The 21,785-nt window shown below is 37.0% G+C and overlaps 1 protein-coding gene across 3 annotated transcripts in view; it reads left to right on the top strand.

Annotated features, from left to right (window-relative positions):
* Positions 1 to 5,099: 5,099 nt before the first annotated feature.
* Positions 5,100 to 21,785, top strand: part of LOC126707460 (ubiquinol oxidase, mitochondrial) — a 33,215-nt gene continuing 16,529 nt past the window's right edge. The window contains exons 1-4 of one of the 3 annotated variants that reach the window (XM_050407111.1): positions 5,105 to 5,532; positions 6,645 to 6,773; positions 7,700 to 8,188; positions 11,231 to 11,587. In XM_050407111.1, coding sequence (XP_050263068.1) covers positions 5,182 to 5,532; positions 6,645 to 6,773; positions 7,700 to 8,188; positions 11,231 to 11,290 — 1,029 coding nt within the window. In that variant the 5' untranslated portion in view covers positions 5,105 to 5,181 and the 3' untranslated portion in view covers positions 11,291 to 11,587. Of the gene's footprint in view, positions 5,533 to 6,644; positions 6,774 to 7,699; positions 8,189 to 11,230; positions 11,588 to 21,785 lie in introns of those variants that run through there. The other 2 variants (XM_050407114.1, XM_050407112.1) reach the window with 2 other exon arrangements.

The following is a 21,785-nucleotide window of genomic DNA, read 5'->3' as shown; positions in this document are numbered from 1 at the left end:
AAACTCAAACGGTCGGACCCTTTAATATTTTTTAAATTTTAATTGAACCTTTATTTATTTTAGATTTGTTTAATTGAACCTTTAATTATTTTAGATTTGTTAATTATTATAAAATAGGTCATGATAATGAGTGTCCTTAAGGTATTGGTTAACAATCCAGTTAAAGAAAATTTTTATGGAAAAAGGAAAAAAAAAAAATTTTGATAGCTTTTTCATTCCCCATAAAAGTAATGTCAAAACTTTTCTAAAATGGATTGTTAATTAATACCTTAATGCTCTGTTTGAAAGTTTTTTAAGGAATGAGGGGGGAGGGATTTGGAGGAGTTTAGAGGGGTTTCAACTACATCTAACCCCTCATTTTTAATTCCCCAAAATTGGAGAGATTTGGAGGGAGAGTAAAGTAGATAAATTATTGACCAAATGAATTCCCAAAATTACCCTTTCTAAATTAACAAAATTACAAACTGATTATATAAATAATCTTTGTTTGTTTCTTGAGAAAATTTAAGGTGAATGAAAAAACAAATTGAATCTCACTATTTCATTGACACTGAAGCTAAACAACCCCCTTTTTTTACACACTTAACCGTGCCATTTTCGCTAAAAACCATTGAAAGACCACGAAAATGAAAAAAAAAAAAAAAAAAAAAAAAAGTGTTGTATAACATGGTAACCGACAAGACGGTGATGGTGGTGATCAGAGCAACGAGACCCTCGTTTCGCAACATCTACGACAAGATTGCCTTTGCCATACACACCACCTTCCTTGCCTCTAGCCATGTTCTCATCGCCACCGGTCCCCCTGCCTTCTTCGACAACGCCCTCTCCTCTACCTCCACCGGTACACACACACACACTCTCTCTCTCTCTCTCGGTTTTTTTCTTCTAAATTATAGGTTTGAATGATTAAAGAAAAGCAAAACGACTCGTCGTTTGGGGTTTGTGTGTGCGCAGATAAGGTGGGTATCGAAGAGCGGAATGAGCAAGAAGAGGAGTACGCCTTCGTGTACATAAACCCAGAAAAGGATTCGAAGAAAGTGTTGGTCAAGTGCCTTGTCATTTTATTCATTTTATTTTTGAAAAAATAAATATTAAAAAATCAACTAATAACTAAGAAATATGGATGTGTGACAAAATCATGTACATATAATGTGATTAATTCGCATATAGTCATAATTATTTAATCTAACAAATTAATCATAGATCAATGTTGCAAGTCCATTTTCAAATAGAGGTAAATTTGTCTATTTAAATCATTTTCATCCTAATTTTTAAAACATCTAAATAAGAGGAAGGACTAATTACTCCATTCCCCCTTACTAATTTTAAAAACATTCAAATAAAGTAGAGGATAACCATTCCCCTCTACTCTCTTCTACTCCCCTCCCTTTCTAAACTTCCAAACAGGCCATAAGAGCATTAGTTAGCGTTTCTCTTATAAAATTTCCATAATTAAATGCATGATTGCTCCTGAGAGCATCAACACTGGGGAATGCTAATGGCAAATGTAAAGGAAATTTGGCATTTCAAGCCCCAAAATGATCTGCAACAGAAAATGCTAATGCCAACTATTGCAAATTTTTTTGCATTAGTGCTACAATGTAATTCTATCTTTAGAATTGCACTGTAGGAAAATTCTAAAACAAAATAATACTTTTTTATTCACATAGCTGACTCTCTCTCTCTCGCCTCTTCTCTGTTTCTCATCTCCTTTCTCTCTCTCATCACATCTCTCTCTCACGGTGGGCTTTTCTGGCGTGGGTCATGGGTCCAACGTGGAGGTGAGATTGGGGAAGTCGAGATCGATGTGGTATGGTGGTGATTTCTGGGTTTTTTGGGTCCAGATCGACGACGTGTTTAAGCTGAGTTGTGATCAACGTGGTATGATCGGTGGCGTGGTATGATTAGCAATTTCTGGGTTTTTTGGGTCCAGATCGACGACGTGTTTAAGCTGAGTTGTGATCAATGTGGTATGATCGGTGGCGTGGTATGATTAGCGATTTCTGGGTTTTTTGGGTCCAGATCGACGGGTTTTATTGAAGCTGAGTTGTGAAATTTAGGATTTTTTGTTTATGGGTTTTGTTGATTGATGCGTTTTTGGTTGATTTATGAAGTTTTGTTTGTGGGTTTTTTAGGTCCAGATCGACAGCATGTATGTGCGTTTTGTTTGTGGGTTTTTTGGGTCCAGATCGGCGGATTTGTTTTATTGTTGGATTTTGTTTCACCACCTCGCTGAAAATGAAGGCTCTGGCGGAAGTTGCAAATAGAAGAGAGCTAAAAATTAGAGAGAGGAGAGAGATGAGAGAAAAGATATAATTTTGAGACATATAATTTTACTATGTAAATATATTATTTTAATAAATAGAATAGGAAAATAAAAGTTTAAAATATTGAAAATATTATAGAATGATATAATAAAATGATAAAGTAACTTTTTAGAATAATAAAATAAAGTAGAATTGAAATGGTGGGATGCTATGCTCTAAGTCCTTTCAAACCCCTTAAAAGTCAACTTTGGTAGCCTAGCGATTAATTTCCTGACAACTCCTTTTTTTTAGTAACACGTGTGGTATGGTTTGCCTGCCACGTAACAATCAGCACTGTAATTTACACTTTACCCCGGTCTTGACCTCAACAACTCCTCCTATCAAGTTGGAATGAAAATGAGAGTTGAGTTGTAATTTCAAAGAGAAGACAAGGGTACATACTATATACTCGTACAAGGGTATATTGTCGGTTACTCACCGAGAATGTCGCTCTCAGTGTTTTATAGCAGCTCTACTAGTCTACAACCCAAAAGCATTCTTCGTCCTATACAACTCAATCATTTGCCCTAGTGGAGCCTGCAGGAAACGATTGGGTCCCACATAATCAATCAGTTGGATAAATTACCTGCTTTCTTCTGCAATTATTTTCTACCATAGGCTAGGCCCGTTTGTTAGCCCATTTTAATCAACTTTTTAAATACATTTTCATACACTTTTTTATCTATAGATATATTAAAAATATCCAAACAATATTACTCAAATTTATTTATCAAACACCCCTTAATTAATTTATTTATTTATTTTCCTATTTTAAATAATTTCAACTTATAACGTCAGCTTTTAATGATAATTTTTTATAATTAGATTAAGATACCAATCAGTTTTTAGTATAGGTTGATAGGGAAGCAAAAAAATTACCATCTCTATCTCGTCCATAGGGGTCGTCCAGGAGCCAAGAGCCAGGTGTTTAAAGAGGTCGTCCATGAAAAAATGCCTAGACGATTACGTGAAACTTAGGAAATTCTCAATGATGGAATTTACCCACATATGTTGAAGATCAAGACCATAGTGAGAACAAAACCCTTATTTATCGCCATAACTTCCTCATAGATGCTTAACTTCCAGTAGCAGTTGTAGCGGAAAGATTGGAGGCTATAACTTCCATAGTCGTTGTGGAAGTTATGTCTGAACTTACTAATTCCCACAAATCTTGGGGAAGTTATTAAGCAAGTAACCGTTCCAAGACCCTCTATATAAGGACTCGCCTACATCAAATCAAGTGAAATTTTTTCCTAAGAATTCCTCAAAAGTTGGAAACTTATTTTCTAGAACAAAACTAATTTAATCATTGGAGGGTACTTGGCTGGTCCACCTCGGTCGCCTTTTGATTGTGTGTTCTTCCTCTTAGGTCTTCCAAGCGAGTCATTGTTTCATTGAAACCTGGAACATTCAGCCTACTGATTTTGTGCAATATCATAGGTGGTGATTGAACCCTGTCTTTTATTTAACTATTAGAGATTTTATGCAATTTTGTAACTCATAATCTACTTAAATATGTGGGTCATGTTAGTGATTATTTAATATAAATGGAGAATGTTCCTACGCAATTTCATGATGTTCTTCTTGCCGATTATGGCTAAATCTTCATGAGAGTTTGAGGTTTTTATCCTAAAAAAGAAGTTTTTTTTTTTGGTTGTTTCCTAAAAAAGAAGTTATTTATATCCGAGTGATTTATTTATTTTTTTCATTTTGGAATTATGGTTAGAAATATGACCTAAATTTATCTCTGCCTCAGCCTTGGGGTCTTGAACCACAATCTTATTATTTATGAGTTTGGGTTGCGTTTATAAGTTTGTTTGTTTTTTTTTGTTTTTTTTTTTTTTTTTTTTTTGTTTTATGTATTGTTTATAAGTCTCACACTACTTTTCATTACATAGTAATATAATTTCAACTTTTTGAAAATAAACTAACTTTTAATTTTTTTGTTTAACATTATGCAAATAAACTACTGAAAATAAGTCATTTTCAAATGGACACCATATCCAACTTTTAGAAGTTGATATTGTGTTCCTAAATGATCAAAATAATAACATTCCACTTTTTTGTTATAAGGTGAAATGTTAGTTATTTGTTCATGTTAGAGTGAAATATGGGGAGGAATGTCAAATATTTTGATCATTTGAAAAACAGTGTTATTTCTTGAAAATTTGTCATTAACAAATTTAATTTTGTTGTGCCTACCTCAATGGGGGGTAAACTGATCCTCTCAATTTGAAGTCTTGTTTGATTTCTTGATTAAAATCAAAATTTATAAATTTATAAGTGCACAAGCTATCACGTCATTAAAAATTTTAAAAATGATCTGAAAGTCTATAAATTATTTTTTTAAACCCTAAATGTGTTAATTGAAAATCTCAAGAGATGATAATTAATGGACTTACAAGATTTTTTTATAATAGTATATACATGATTAAATAAATAAAAAATAGAAGTGTAAAATATGAAAAAAGAAATAGATGGAAAGAAATAGGCGGTGTGAATATTTTCTAAACAAAGAAATTAGTGAAAGTGGAGAGTAGGTAACAGAAATAGAAACAAAGAAATCAGCCGCAGATAATCTGGTTTTCCAAAAGCAACCGTCACACTCCACTCAGATTCGACGATACAATTTTACAGTATAAATTTATATGATATCGCCTTTAATCTAATCATCTAAACTCATCTAAACCGTCAAATGCTTTGCCTTGAAAAAGCCCAAGCAACGGCCTAAAAAAAACAAACCAAACCAAAACCCATACAACGCGAAGCACAGTACACAAATCCCGAGTCTCTCTCTCTATTTTTTTTTTTTTTCACTCAGACATAAACACAAAACCGCTCAGACATCTCTCCGAAATCTGAGGAAACAAAAGAGATGAAGCGGTTTTTGGCGGGGAGTCTGGCGAGGGGGCTGATCAGCCACGGCGGCGGCGGTTACATGTCGACGGCTGAAATGATGGCGAGGCCTGGTAGCACGCAAGGAGTGATGATGAATAAGCAGCAGAGTCAACAGTACTACTACTGGAGGAGTAGAATGATGAGCTCGGTGGCGGAGAAGAGCAAAGAGGTTGTTAATGGAGGAGGAGTGGAAGCGATCAAGGAAGAAGAGAAGAAGGATAAGAAGAATGGTGATGAGGAGAAAGGAATGGTGAATAGCTATTGGGGGCTGTCTAGGCCTAGTATCAAGAGACCAGATGGTACCGATTGGCCTTGGAATTGTTTCATGGTAATAATAATAACTTTTTGTTTTGGTTATTTTATGGATCATTGTGTACTTGTGAATGATTTTTTTTTTTTTTGTGTGAGTAATTGCCTTTTTTTTTGTTGTTGTTGTTTTGACTTGCACTTTTAACCGTTGTAATTGACTATAGAGGTTACTGTTCTGGATTTTGTTGCCTATTATGCTGTCCTTTTTTACATTTTTTGTTCTTGTTTTGGGAAACATATTTATCTAACAGAATTTCACTATTCTACAACAGTTCTACGCACTTTTATTTTTTATCATTGTAACTCTTAAAATGGATTGTTGATTGTTCTATTTTTTTCCCCCTTCTTTTAAGAGATCTTTCAGATTTTACAACTTTTTTTAAAAAAGGAAAATCTACCATGTGTTGTTTTAAGTGAATAGGAACAGTGTTGAAATTTTAGTGGATGAACCGGTCATGGTTAGTCATATCAATTTTAGACCAACCTTCTTATTCAAGCGTGGTAGCATTTTGGTGGTTCCAGCTAACTCAACTGGTAAAATTTTTGATAGTTGAATCAGAAATCTGGTGTTCCACCAAAAACCAATTAGTGTTTTGGTTTGATGATAAAATAGTGCAATTATTAGAAGTGGACGTCATAGGTTGAAATTCTATTAAAAAAAAAAAATTGGTAGCATTTTGAGTCTTCAATTCATTGATTGACATAGTCACTTGTTTATTTTGATATGTGTACACTCTTCTAACCCTTTCTTTTCAGCATTTCTTCGGTGAGATAATTTTCAGCTGCAGATTAGGATTTACTCATTTAGTCAAAGTGATCTGAAGAATCAATCTACAAAAATGACAAGTATTTTAGATACATTTATAAAACCATCTATTAAGTTTGATAATGCAACAATTTCATTAACCAATATACGTGGCATTTTCCCGAATGTTATTGTGACATTTAATTTGGAGATGTGTTCTATATTTTGTTATTCCATTCTTTCCATGCCAAAGCAAAAAATTTACTTGTCAACCACATTACAAATTATTCTATTCTCTTGTGAGTTTAAATTACATGGAACTTCAAGAATTTTTTTACTAAGTGTACATACTAGTTTCTATTGACTGATTTTCTTTTCTGATGTAGCCATGGGACTCTTATGAGGCAGACTTGTCAATAGACTTGACAAAGCATCATGTGCCAAAGAAGTTTTTGGATAAAGTTGCGTACAGGACTGTGAAACTTCTTAGAATTCCAACGGATTTGTTTTTTAAGGCAAGTCACCTTTGTTGTGTGTTGTATTGTATTCATCAAAAAGCATACTTAACTTTTACTCGTGTTTTGCTTTTAATTCTTTTTTCCTAGTGAAATCTTTTTAACACTGGCCATGTATTTCCTAGAGTGTAAAGACTCTTCTCTTAGGTAGAATCCAAATTTTGCGAACTCAAGAATGCTCTGTTGGAAGTATTTTGTACTGATAGTGATGTAGCCAACTGAGTTCAAGGAAAAATAAGATCAAATAGCAAGAAGACTCAAGAATTGTGGTCTAGTTTTGGTGTGAGGACTCTTTGGCACCGCCCACAGTACTTTTGTTAATGTTGAGTCTTAGTATCAAGTTTATCTACTTAGAAAGTTAGTGGTTCACTTTTAATTATGTTTTAAAGTGAGGTTATTTGAAAAAAGACTATGTTGCTGAAAACTATCTCACTGAAGAAATGCTGAAAAGAGAGGGTTTATTTTTATGTTTGAAAGTATAATATGTTTGATTTATTTTTATTTAATTTTTTATAATCATTAAACACTATGTGGCCTGAGTGGCAGCCAATGTGACTTTCTATGTGAGGACAAATAAGGTGCACACAAAGTTCTTTTTCTTTTTTTGTGTGTGTGTGCATGCGCTTTGTATGGTTTAACTTACTGATGTAGATGCAATGAGATGAAGATAAGTGACCTCCTTTAATGTGCAGGGAAGATCTCTTGATAGTTTTTTGAGCAGAACATAACTATTCTGTTCCTAGATTCAAGTTCTATATATTGCAATTATATGTTAGTTGTCCCTTCTTTTCAGTGGATGTACCAAACTTTAAAACTTGAATTGTTCTTCTCTGGGGACAGAATGTTTTAGCAACTGTTGTGTCTGCTTCTCGATATTGCTGCCAAAGTATATGTTTATGAGTTTCATTTTGTAAAATATCTTGCAGAGGCGGTATGGTTGTCGTGCAATGATGCTGGAAACAGTGGCAGCTGTTCCTGGTATGGTAGGAGGAATGCTGCTGCACCTAAGGTCTCTCCGCAAGTTCCAGCAAAGTGGTGGTTGGATCAAAGCCCTGCTTGAAGAAGCAGAGAATGAGAGGATGCACTTGATGACCATGGTGGAACTTGTACAGCCCAAGTGGTATGAAAGACTTCTGGTTCTCACCGTGCAGGGAGTCTTCTTCAATGGCTTCTTTGGTGTATATCTTCTCTCCCCCAAACTGGCCCATAGAATTGTTGGTTACCTGGAGGAGGAAGCAATACACTCATATACAGAGTATTTGAAGGATATTGATAGTGGTGCAATTGAAAATGTTCCGGCTCCTGCTATTGCAATAGACTACTGGAAGCTACCAAAGGATGCAACCCTTAAGGATGTTATAATTGTAATTCGTGCTGATGAAGCTCACCATCGGGATGTTAACCATTTTGCTGCTGTGAGTATTACTTTCCTTTCCCATGATCATGCTCTATAATTTTTTTTTCACAAATTTGTTTCTTCACATTTTTTATGTATATAATTTCTGAATGTATCTGGTCTCCTAAAATATGTCATTATGTTTTATTCTCCACTCTATATAGACATATAACTTGCATGGTACATAAGATTTTTTAAAATCTATTGCTGATCCAGAGATAATATGACAAATGAGAGATTTTGCATGGGAAAATTTTAAAGCATCCCCTGAACTTTGGGTCAAAATCAAATAGACCCCTTGTACTTTGATAATTGTATGATCAACCCTTCTGTTAGCTTTCTGGTAATATAATGGATGGAAAATGCTACACATGCACTGCATCTTAATAAAAATTTATTAAATTAAACTTTAATAATAATAATAAAAACTTATTCTAAAGCTCATTAAAAATTTTCCCCTCTCCCATATACTTAAATTAAACTTTGATAAAGAAAATTATTTTGAAATTTCCCAGTTTGTAAATCTAGATTTAGTCAGAGTCATATTATGAAAAGAATTAATTTGAAAACAGAATATTTTGCACCCAAATATGTATGGAGGTTTTTAAAAAAAAAAAAAAAAAAAAAATCTCTAAAACTATTTTTCCATGTGTTATGCATCTTTATATCTTGTGAACATATAGATGCACTTCCTAAAATATCTTCCCAATTTCTGGCATCTTGTTTTGCATAGAAGAAAATGGTTTTCTTTAAGAATTCATGGTGAAGTGAATTCATTTTTAATTGGGATCCACTTTTTAATCTGTTTTATTTATTTCTTTCCCATCTTAGATTGGCTTAGAATTTGAGTTTTGTCACTGGTTTTCCAATTGCACGTATCAATTCATAGCATCTTGTTTCATACTTTTAGCCTGCCATTTTTAAATAAAATTTTATTTTTCAATGACCTGGATGCTAGCTCATTTTGGTGTTAAAGACTTTTCCTAAGGTTGGTAAACCGATAGGGGAGATTTTTTTAATGAAATTTGTAGGGATATCATGTTCATGGTGTAACAACCTTATGTATTGTATGAAACAGCTTCCTCTCTTTACTTGGGATGGTGACTTTGTTCATGTAGGCTAGCTGATGGGGTATTATGAAATTCTGTACTTGACAAATAGGGGAATTCCGTCAGACAGTATCAGTTTCCTCCTTTTACTGGATCTTTTCCATAGAACATATAAAGACTTGATAATGTCTTTTTTTTTTGGTTAACAGTTAGTTTTACAAATTTTATCTACAATTGTTTATGATTTTATCTGCATATTTTTACCTACTTTTTTCTTTTGAAGGCTTTGTCTACTTTCTTTATGAAAATACAATTATGATTTAACTTAATAGCATGGCCAAAATGGAAAATTAACCCTGATTTTCAAACATTATAATTAGTAGGCCACGTTTTCAAACTATATTTTTACTAGCATCTCGAGACTAAGAGGCTCGATTTTGGACTATAAATCGAGTCTTTGAGAGTCATTTTTTATGTTCTGATCAGGTCTGAGTTGACACTTTTTCCATGTGGCGTCCACCTGTAAATTGAGTCTTCCTCGATTTACATTTGCAACATTTACAGTACAAATATTTTCAAGTGTCTGGAGACCTAGACCCAGTTCTTCTCCCACTCTCCTCTCTCAAACTTCCAAAGTCCCAAAAAACCGAAGAACAAAATCAAATCAAACTGACCAAGGCTAGCGCGACCTAGGCCATGTAGCCTAGGTCGACGAGCTCGGACCATAGGCGGCACTGGGCGAGGTTGTTGTCGACCAATTCGGTTATGTTGCTGAGTAAGTTGCGAAAAGCTGGGGTGGCGATTGGTGGCGGTGGTGGTGGTGTTTGAGATTGGGAGAATTGGGGGAGATGTGGTGGAGGTCATGGTTGTTGGCTTTGTGTTTGCTTGTTGGACCTGAGAATTTGGGAATTGGAAAACAGAGAAAGAGAGAGGAAGAGAAGGTGGGTGTGCTTATAAAACATGTTTTTTAAAGGGTGCTTATAAATCGAGTTTTAGAGACTCGATTTCCAGGTGGTCGCCACATGGAAAAAATGCCACATCAGACATGATCAACCCATGAAAATCGAGTCTTTGAGACTCGATTTATAATTTGAAAATAGTGCCTACTAATTATATTGTTTGGCAAACAGGGTTAATTTCCCATTTTGGCCGAACTGTGTTTGATTGGACATCATTTGCTTTGGTATTTAGTACTGTATTGTTTACAAAGACAGACTAGACTCTCTATGGCTTACAAGTGTGGGTGGAGGGTGAGGCTGAGCTGCTGAGTGCATGTGTAAATTACCTATAAAATAAGTTCAACGTAACCTAAGTGCTGGGTCAGCAGACCCTTGATCAGTCTGTTAACATTTTTTTATTGATAAGTAAAAGGTGAGGATGAAGGGGAATAAAACATAAAGAGACGTATGTTAACATTTGAGTTAGGAAATTTGCTGACGTCTTCCAATTTAGGTCTCTCAGCAATTACTCTGTACTAGGGGATAGGAAGGCAGCCCAAATGAGGCAAAAAAAGAAGAAGCTGTTTCTTCTTTGTGTTTCATTTTAAATTTCAGTTGTCAAATAACTTACTAATTTTGTCTCTTTAGTATCTCCTAGATTTTGTGTAGAACACAACGGGAGTTTGTTTGATTACGTCTTTTATTTTTCTTTTTGTGATTTTATAATGTTCCATCTTTGTTTGAAAAAGACAGGTAAATAGAAAAGAGATATGGAATATTGTAAATTTCTTGTATTAGGTTTGACTAAAAGCAAACTCAATTTAACCTATGGATAGCTTTGATGGAAAAATGACTTAGCTTAACTGCATTGAATGTCTCACCGTGAAAGGTTAGAGGTGGGTCTTACGGGTAGGTTTTTAGTCTCGGTTAAATTTATTTGTTCTATGTTTTTGTTATTCTTGGAAGTGTCTAATATAATATATCAAGCATGTCCTTATTTTATTGAAAAATAATCCTGATGCTTGTCTTTCATCTACTTTTTGTTATTGGGTTATGACTGTACTTTCTCTGCAGGACATTCACTTTCAGGGAAAGGAATTGAGAGAGGCACCAGCCCCTCTTGGTTATCATTAAGATGTATTCTGTGAAGATTCAAATAGATAAGGGGGTGTTTGGTACATATGTTTGAAAACATGTGTGGAAATACGTGAGTGAAAAAGTGTAAAAATGCATATAATGTTGTTTAAAAATTGAAAACATGTATTGGAGTTTGTCTACCAAACAGCCCCTAAATGTTCAGACATATATAATCTTGAATTGCTTATGGTGAGGACATTTGTGTCTATAGGAGCATGTATTGTTTTGTCAGACAAGTTTGAGAGGATGGAATATATGGTATGTGGATTTTAAATCCAATTTGGTTGGCCTTAATGACAGCTTCTCTATCATGGCGATTTGTAATTGCATGTTTTTGTTGTGTCTATCAAGCATGTCAGTTATTTTTATTGAAGCTTGTTAGTTGTCTGCAATCAAGATGGGAAAGGCATGTTATTTACTAAAACAATTGTAAGTGGTGATTAGATGTGCCTGTGGGTTGCCTTTAAATTCATTCTCATTTGCTTCTGCTTTATATGTACGGCATTTGTGTTATTATCATAATTCAATGAATGCTTTAAAAGTTAAATGTCTTCACATGTACCATGTCAGGGCTTCTCAGCATATATATATATATATATATATATAGAAACCATTCAATTTATCTATCTGTTTAGAGAGTATTACACGGATCAGTGAAGGGCTGAAGGCATTTACTTTCGGATTACAATTTTTGGTCCCATGGGTGCTCAATGATTAGTTAAATCTATCATTTCCTGTCTTTGGGCAATTTTTCTGAATTTTACATTATCCTCTGGCTGTTAAAAGGGTTTTTTGATAGGAAAATACACTCACATACTCGTGTATTGGATTGAATTCATGATTTCATTTCCACTTTAGCGTAGAGGGGCCTCGTACCTATAGCTAAATGTTTATGATAATCGGACTATTTTCTATTTACTGTGCTATCAAGTCATTCAAGCATCCCAAGCGGAGGAAAAGAATGTTGATGCTGGATTTGAGCTTGAGCCCTGGGTGGTCACATCCCAACCAACCACAAAAAATGGCAACGATCGAATATCCTAGAAACCAGAAAGGATGTCATGAGTATATTCAATCTTAGCCTTGTTTTTTTCATAATTTAATGAGCATACAGTTGTTTACCTAGTAATCACTTAGGATCTTAGGCAAACAGGTCTTTGGTGTTAACCTATATAATATGCAGGAGGTGTTCCCAGAACTAGAAGTAGTGATTGATCGTATGAGCACACTTGTAAGCATCTCGAACATCAATCTTCAAGGTTAATTTTAATTTCAAGTTTCGAATGTCGAGTTTAATCGCGGAATTGTACTTTTGAACGCGTGCATGCACGCACCATGCTGATCTTGGCAGAATTCTTGAATTCTATAGATAATATTCAACAAATGCAAGAACAAAATTTATTTGGTTAACAAAGCAAGTTCATGATTTCTGTTCAACAAAAAAAATAAGCTAATCTAGCTGCGATCTAATCTCTCGATACAACAGTAGTCAAATCATCGACTACACTGATGAGTTCTGTATCACTTCCCAAAGATCAAAGTGAATGTCCAGGCTGATTCTGATTCTGATTCCCGCTGTATCAAAATGAAAGTAATAAGAAAATCCCCTAGTCCCAGCAGTTGAGTCACAAACAATGTTTTGTAGTAACTTATTAAACTTAATCATATTTGCATAGCTTGAGGAAGGGTCTTCAACAAATCGATACCAGAACCAATGGTCTTGCCAGATTTTGTCCATTTCTTGTAAAGGAAGCCCCTTAGTCTCCGGCAAAAAGAGCCCCACAAAAACGGTCATTATCAGAACCCACCCGGCGTAGAACAAGAACACCCCATATTTCATCTTACATAAGATGGACAGGAACGCCTGAGACAGGATGAACGTCAACAAAAAATTGCTGGCAATGCCTATGCCTTGCCCGGCTGGGCAAGATTTCACTCGGCACAATCCACGTTAGAGGTCCCCATGACCACCCAAATCCGGCGGAGATTATACACTATCAATATAGATAAACCGCTAACATGTCTAGTAAGGTCATGAACTAAAGAGTTACATTGTCTACGAATATGAAAAAAACTAAGAAAACAGAAGATATTTGTAAATAATTTGGCTTCAACAATAAGGTGACCATATGAGGCAAATGACTCATCATCACTACTAAGAGCTTTGATGATCACTTCGAGTCACCCTCCAAAACAATGGATAAAAGACTGAATTCCTAAACATAACTTAAAGCCCTCACTGCGGCCATTGCTTCTACATAAGCTACACTACAGAGTGGGGTAAAAGTATTTTCTCTACCATCAACGCCAAAACCAAACCTCTGTTTAAGGGTAAAATTATCATTTCATGACATAAGGTTAAAAACATAATTTTAACTGTTGGATTTTCAATAGTTCGTTGAAGTAATTTAGAAATCCTTACGGTCAAACCCATATATCATATACTTCGATTAGATTACCAGACTAAAAGTTATAGTCAGACAAGCGATGGAGTTTGCTTTGGATGCTGGGTTCTCAGATTTAATTGTGGAAGGTGATAATTCAAATGTTATGAGATCTATTGTTTCAGCTCAGCCAGATTGGTCTCGTTTGGGAAACCTCTACGATGATATTTGTTGTTTGAGTGGACGGATGTGACGAGTGGAATTTTGGGGTATTTGCCATACTGCTAATGGGGTAGCACATTCTTTAGCTCGTTTTGCTAGGCACCTTAGTGAGGATGTTGTTTGGTTGGAGAACTCTCCTCCACCGGCTTTAGAAGCATTGTATCTGGATTCTATTTCTTTTGTTAATTAAATGAAGTTTGGCTTTGTTTTCAAAAAAAAAAAAAAAAAAACATTTAATACATTCCTACAATTAAGACGGGATACATATGATTGTGATTAGTTAATTTTGTTTGGCCCTTTAAAGATTTAATTATTATTAAGGGTGCACCATTGAGAATAGATTGTTTAATTATAATGGATAAATAGTACAGCTTTTGTTTTTTTATAATTAAATTAAATTTCTTAGAAATATGTATTTAATTAAAATCAATCATATCCTAAATATCTGAACCTGAAAAGAGTAAATTTTAGGTCCCAAAGTCGGATTAAACTGAAAAACTAATGTCTTCTAAAAATAAAAATAAAAATTTTGAAAAACTAATGTGGAAAAAGTTAAAACTGCAATAAAATTGAAATTGATCTAGATTGGAACCCTATGTCTAGATGTCAATTAACACTTGGATTTGGGCATGAGGGGCAGAGCTACCTTATTGCTTGGGGGGGCCATGCCTTCCCCCCAAATTTTAGGATCTGTTTGGTAGTATTGTTTAAACAACAGTTTTCATTGTTTAAACAACACAACATGTATTTCTACAATACTTTTTCATCTACACATATTTCCACAGCACTTAAATAACGTTAATAAAACAACATTATCAAACGAACTCTTAATTTTCTTCTACTATTATGGTAGTTTTAGGTTATAGGTCTGATCCAACAAGAAAGTAATAGGAAATGGGCCCCCTCAAAAAATATGACCGGCCCCCAATTATTCCTAAGATCTCAACAAAGTCCAATAGATATATGATTCAAAGTCCACAAATCCTCAAATAATATACTAGCTAGCCCCCAGTTGTCCAAATGATTTGTTGTGTACCCAATGCATAATAACATACTATTTCAAAAGAGCATCATTTAATCACTTCTTCAAACAAAAACTTACATTTTTTCGATTTTTTTCAAATCTCAAGAAGCTATCTTTTTTTTTTTTTTTTTGAAGAGAAAATGTGTAATATCATTAACATAAGAAAAGGGGTACAACAGGGCCTTAGCCTACAACAAACAACAGTCAAACAACATACAGCAATCAGCCTATACCCGAATGAAATAGAGAATCTAAGAAAGGCGGAGAAACACCTTTCCATACACAGCTGACATTTTTACATTTTGCATATTGGGCAAACTCATGGGCAGCCCTGTTGGAGTCCCTTTTCACATGTCGAAATGAGCAGCTCAAGAAGCGCAATTTCGCGTTCTGTATTCCTTGGATCAAGTGGCCTGATTCACCACCACAGAGGTCTTGAGAAATGGCTTGAACGACAGCGGAAGCATCAGATTCAAAGATTGCCTGCTGAACACCCATTTCCTGAGCCAAGAGGACACCCTGCTCCATAGCAAAGAGTTCAGTCCATTCAGCCGAATAGTGCATAGGCAAGGCTTTACAGAGAGCAGCAAGCACACCACCATATCCCGAATGATCACTCCCACTCCCGACACCCCCTGACCATCCAAGGACGACGCACCATCAACATTAATTTTGAAAAAACCTGGGGGAGGCGCTGCCCAGCCACTGTTTGATGGTTGTGTCGAGGACAAATGCAGCAAGTTAGCTTCTCGGAAGTCATTAACAACTCTCTTCGCCATTTCCCAGACTTGCAGAGGGGAAAGACCACGCTCATTATGAACTATCTGATTTCGGTTATACCATATGGACCAGGATATTGCAAAAAAATATTCTAATGAAACTCCATCAGAGTTTGAACAAATTTGGTGCAGCAGACCAGTAAAGTCTTTTGCATTCAGCAGGGATATTAAAGGGCAATCTTGCCAAAGTGACCACACCGATAGGGCAAAGTCACAGGAAATTAAAACATGAAAAAGACTTTCAGGCATTTCCCCACAAACAGGACAATCAGAGTCAGATTTAATACCTCTCTCCACCATCTTTACCTTCACTGGCAGCTCGTCCACGCAAGCTCTCCAAGAGAATATTTTGACTTTTGCAGGAAGTTTCAGCTTCCATAAATTTTTCCAAAGATGAGCATTTGAGTCTCCAGAAGAACATTCCCCCACATCAATACCGTCTTGGAGATTGGCAGCTATGTGATAAGCACTCTTGACAGTGAAAACACCTCTTTTGTTTCCAATCCAAATAAGATTGTCCTCCGGTAAATTCTGACTTAGAGGAATTTTCAGAATAATGTCCGCTTCAAAAGGCAAAAAGAGCGCCTAGATAACACTAGTTTTCCACCATTTAGTCTCTTGATCAATGAGAGAGGAGACCATGGGGAAGCCCTCAAAATCCCTAGGAGGGGTGATGACTTTGTAAGTGGAAGGGGTGGGGAGCCATTTATCCTCCCAAATGTGAATCAACCGACCATTTCCCACTCTCCAACGAGTTCCTTTCTTAATAACTTCGAGACTATGAAAAATGCTTCGCCATGTAAAAGAGAGGCTGCTGCCAAGGCTTGCATTAAGGATGTCATCATAGGGGAAATACTTGGCCTTTAGCACCCGAGCAGCTAGGGAGGAGGGGTTAGTAAGAATCCTCCAAGCCTGTTTCGCAAGCAAGGCAAGGTTAAAAGCTTGCAAGTTCCTGAAGCCCATCCCGCCAAGAGATTTGGGCTTGCACATTTTCTGCCATCCAACCCAAGCAATCTTGGTCTCTTGATGTTTTTGGCCCCACCAAAAGCTTCTCATCTCTCTTTCGAGGTCATCACAAAGACATTTAGGAAGAAGGAAACAGCTCATCGTATAAGAGGGGATGGCTTGAGCCACCGCTTTAATGAGAATTTCCTTACCCCCCAAGGAGAGCAATTTACCCTTCCAACCCGCCAGCTTTTTACAAACCTTCTCTTTTATCTCCGCAAAAATAAGCTTTTTTGACCGACCAATGATTGAGGGGAGGCCAAGGTACTTTGTGTGATGGGAATCGGTCATAGGCCCAAGCATGTTTATGATTTCATCTTTGAGCTCCTGAGAGGTGTTTGGGCTGAAAAAGATTGAAGACTTTTCAGTATTTATCTTTTGTCCCGATGCATCTTCATAAGTTCTGAGAATTTCCTTCAACTTGCTGCATTCAATACCATTGGCTTTACAAAAGAGAAGACTGTCATCAGCGAAGAACAGGTGATTTATTCTTGGGGAACCTCGACAAATGGATATACCATTTAGTAGCTGACTCCGGGCTGCCTCATTTATGAGAGCTGAAAAACCTTCAGCACATAGCAGGAATAAATAGGGAGACAGAGGGTCTCCTTGCCTGAGTCCCCTAGTAGGCACAATACTTCCATGAACCGAGCCATTGATGATAACTGAGTAAGTAACCGAAGTTAGACACTTCATCACCAGACCAATCCATGACTCGTCAAAACCCAATTTCCTCATTACCATTTCAATGAAAGACCATTCAACCCTATCAAAAGCTTTGCTCATATCTAGCTTAGCCGCCATGAAGCTATCATTCCCATTCTTTTTGTGTTTTAGATAGTGCATAATTTCATAAGCTACCAAGACATTGTCAGTGATGAGCCTATTAGCTACAAAAGCACTCTGATTTTCTGAAATGATAAAAGGCAGAATAGCTTTGAGACGGTTAGCCAAAGTTTTTGAAATCAACTTATATATCACATTGCAAAGGCTAATTGGCCTAAAATCAATCATTCTCTGAGGATTTTTGATTTTTGGTACAAGGGTTATATTAGTTCTATTAATTTCATAAATAGACATGCCATGATTAAGAACATTCAGAACTAAATTAGAAACATTAGTGCCTACTATGCTCCAATACTTTTGAAAGAAAAGTGCGGACATACCATCAGGGCCAGGAGATTTTGTAGGGTGCATCTGCTTTAGGGCTGCAACAACTTCTTCTTTGGTGAAGCCTCTGGTTAGCTCCATGTTCATTTCATCAGTCACCTTCATTGGGATGAGATCAGTCACCTTCTCAATCTGACTCGACGAGGAAGTGGTAAATATTTCCTCAAAATAGGTAATAGCTGCTCTAGCTATACTGTCCTGGTCACCACACCAATTCTCAGATTTATCCCAGATACCTAGAATGGTATTTTGTTTCCTTCTTTCAGAGGCACGGGTATGGAAAAATTTCGTATTCCTGTCTCCCTCTTTGAGCCAGTGAGCCTTAGACCGCTGACACCAGTAAGTTTCCTCACTGTCAAGAAGCTCATTAATTTCTTTTCTAGTCTGATTTATTTCATCCCCCAGCAGACCATCTTTATCAGCTTGAACCAGAGAATTTAGTCGTTTTCTTTTCTCTTGAATTTTTTTTCGGGATTTGACCAAAATTAGTAGAACTCCAAGCTTTAAGATCAATTGCACAAGCATTCAAAGCAGCAACCATACCTTCCGATGTATTTGCATTGCCTACACTGCTCCAGGCCGACTCAATAATATCTGTGCATGCTTCATTTTTCGTCCACATGGCCTCAAAGTGAAAACGCCTTGCGCGAGGCTGTTTTGGAATTCTGGAGTCTGCAACGAACAAAACACAATGATCTGAAGTGGAATCCACCAGGTGGTTAACTCTTACCTCACCAAACTTATCAATCCAATCACTAGTTGCAAAAGCCCTGTCTAGCCTCAAATACATTCTGTTGTCACCAGACTGCATATTGCACCAAGTAAAGTCTGTCCCTAAGTAACCTAGGTCCTTGAAACCACAAAGATTAACCACACCTCGAAATTTATCCATCTGACTTTGACATCTTGCCACTCCACCTGATTTTTCTTCCATTGATAGAATTTCATTGAAATCTCCATAGCAAAACCAAGGGAGCTGGGATTGACTCTTTAAATAAGCCAGTAAATCCCAATATTTTTGCCTCATATGAGTTTGGGGGTGACCGTAAAAACCTGTGAGCCTCCATTTAAAATTTGAGCTCTCCTCTGTGACAACTGCATCGATGTGGTAGCTACCGTAGCTTTGAATTTCCAGATTTATCTCCCTCGACCATAAAAGAGCCAAGCCACCGCTGCGCCCTTGACACGGAACAAAAAGTCCATTCGCAAGACCGATTCTTTCCTTTATTCTTTCCATTCTCCGCTGCCTGACCTTAGTCTCCGAAAGGAAGACTATTTTGGGATCTAAATATCGCACTAGATCGTGCAATGCACGAACTGACCGGGGGTTCCCAAGCCCCCGGCAGTTCCATCCTAGGGAGTTCATGGCTCCCGGCGGTGCTGCACTGCAGCCACCGCCGATGAAATCGCTTCCTCAGTAACACTTCCATCAACTTCCATACATGTCTTTTTTCTGGCTGTGTTTTCTTCTTCTTCTGCTAAGAGCAAAGCTAACTGACGTTTTGTGCCAATATTTGGACCTTTGGCTTGTTTTTCTTTTCCCTGGGCCGAGCCTTGTTCCCTTGCTATTTTCTTCATACGGCATTTCCTCTGTGAGCTTTTTGTAACTACTTGGGCTGCTGCTGAGACCTTATTTTTTCCATGAGTTTCGGCCCAATTTTTGGGCTTAAGTGGGCTGCTAACCTCAGCGTAGCACTCCCCTGTTGAAGTGGGGTAACTTTTACTGAGTATACCACTGCATTCCTCAAGCCTAGTCATTGATTCAAACTTTTCCATTGGGATTGGATCAGATTTCACTCCACATGATCCTTCAGCTTGTCCCAAAATCATGTCTCCAGTTGCCTTTATGTCCCATCCAAGTCTAACATCAGCCATCTGACTTATGTGAGTGTCTAACACGCCACTGCCCTGCCTCTGAGTGGACTTGCCGTGTAATTTTGAATTTTGAAAACTTTCACTTTCCCTGTTTTCTTCCATGTGACACGCCGGAGAGACAGAGGATCGGCCCAAAGCAGCGGTACCATCTTCATTTGCTCTGTTTTCAGTCTCAGCATTTTGATTGTTACTTGAGAAAGTTCTTTGCCTTGCATTCCCTCCCTTGAAACTTGGATTTCCTCCTTTGAAGTTTCCATTTGCTCTTAACCATTCTCCATATTGCTTTGGAGTGCCCTGCTGGTTTGTAGAAGTCTGGCAATGCTTATCATCATGACCAAGCATTCCACAAAGGAAGCAAAATGTTGGAAGTCTTTCGTACTTGAAATGAATCCAGAACTTCTCACCATCTTTGCTTACAACATTTCCGCCTCTACGGAGAGGCTTATCTATTGGAACATCTACTCTGATGCGCATGAACTTTGCCTGGTCCAGTTGGCATGCCCGTTTATCCACTTCAATAAGGCGTCCCAAACTTCTTCCAATATCTTGCCCAACCTACTCTGACATAAGCTCAAAAGGCAATCCCCACAGCTGGACCCAAAAAGGGGAGTGAGTGAAGACTATATTTTTTACAGTGAGGCCTTTTCTCCATCTACACAAGAGAAGCAGATTATTCTCAAAGTTCCATGGCCCACTATTTTCTACCCAATCTCTTTGATAACTGGAGCTAAATTTGAATTGTAAAATGTTGCTTCCTACCTCAACTATTCTCAGCTCTGACCCCATTTTCCATGCAGCTCTTAGAGTGCTTTTCAGAGCTCTTACATTTTGCTGCCTCTCTGAAAGAAGCCTACCAAACAAACTTAATGAACACTCTTCTAAAAGATCATCCCGGCTTTGTACTGTTATTTGTATTTCCTCTTCTTCCTCTTTGGTGAGGTAGAGGTTTTGTAGTTCTTCAATCACTGCTTGCTCCATTGGGAAAGAAGTGTGTTTATGGGGCGGAAAACCCCACCAAGGGGAGCTGAGATCTCTTCCAAATGGGAGAGGAGTGAAAGGCTCTTACAGAGTGAGAGAGAGAGGTGCTCCTACGAGGGAGAGAGAAAAATAATCTCAAGAAGCTATCTTTAGAGCATTAGCATTGGAAAATTCCAATTCTACTCTATTTTACTATTCCAAAAATTCACTTTATCATTATACCATACCATTTTACAATACCTCCAGTATCTCAAAACTCTATTTTTATTAAAATATTATTTTTTAATCTTTCTTTATTATTTCTTTCCAACTGTCACTTTTTTTCAGACTTTGGCATGATTCGATTTTCCTGGGCTTTCCAATAGTATTTTTTTTTCCTCTCTTTCTCCCTCAACCTCTAGCATCAGTTCAACACACAGAGCCACACACACAAACCCATGATACACCGATCAACCTATCCAAACCCATCACCACACACACAAACACAAACCATCAAACCATCAACAAAGCCACACACACAAATACAAACCATCAAACCAGTTGGAGCCAACAACGGCCACCACCCAAGCCACCGATTAGCAAACCCAAGCCATCGATCAGAAACCCATGTTGCCGATTTGAAACCCAGCTGATTTGAAACCCACTGGAGCAAACCCATTAAAAAAAAATCATCACAGGAGCCACCATCGGAGCTATCGATGATCAACCCAACCGATCCACCCACCGATCAACAGATCCACCATTTCAAACCCACCATCAACCGATCCCAGCCCACCGATCCAAACCCAGCTCGTTGATCCACGATGAGAGATGAGAGAGAGGCTGTGTGAAGCTTCAGCGATGGAGATGGGTGAGGGTGAATCAGGTGAGAAATTTCGGAGATGGAGATGGGTGAGAAATTTTGGAGATGGCTATGAAGCTTCAAAGATGAGAGAGCAAATGGAGAAATAGAGAAGGAAAAGAGAGAAGAGAATAGAAATAATGTGTTGATGAGAGAGAAATTTCGGGGGAAAACATCATAAAATATATATATATATATATATATTTTACAATAC

The sequence above is a fragment of the Quercus robur genome, chromosome 11, assembly GCF_932294415.1.
Source record: "Quercus robur chromosome 11, dhQueRobu3.1, whole genome shotgun sequence".
Taxonomy (NCBI): Eukaryota; Viridiplantae; Streptophyta; class Magnoliopsida; order Fagales; family Fagaceae; genus Quercus; species Quercus robur.
The sequence above is the reverse complement of the archived record's forward strand: the minus strand, read 5'-3'. Positions and strand labels throughout refer to the sequence as shown.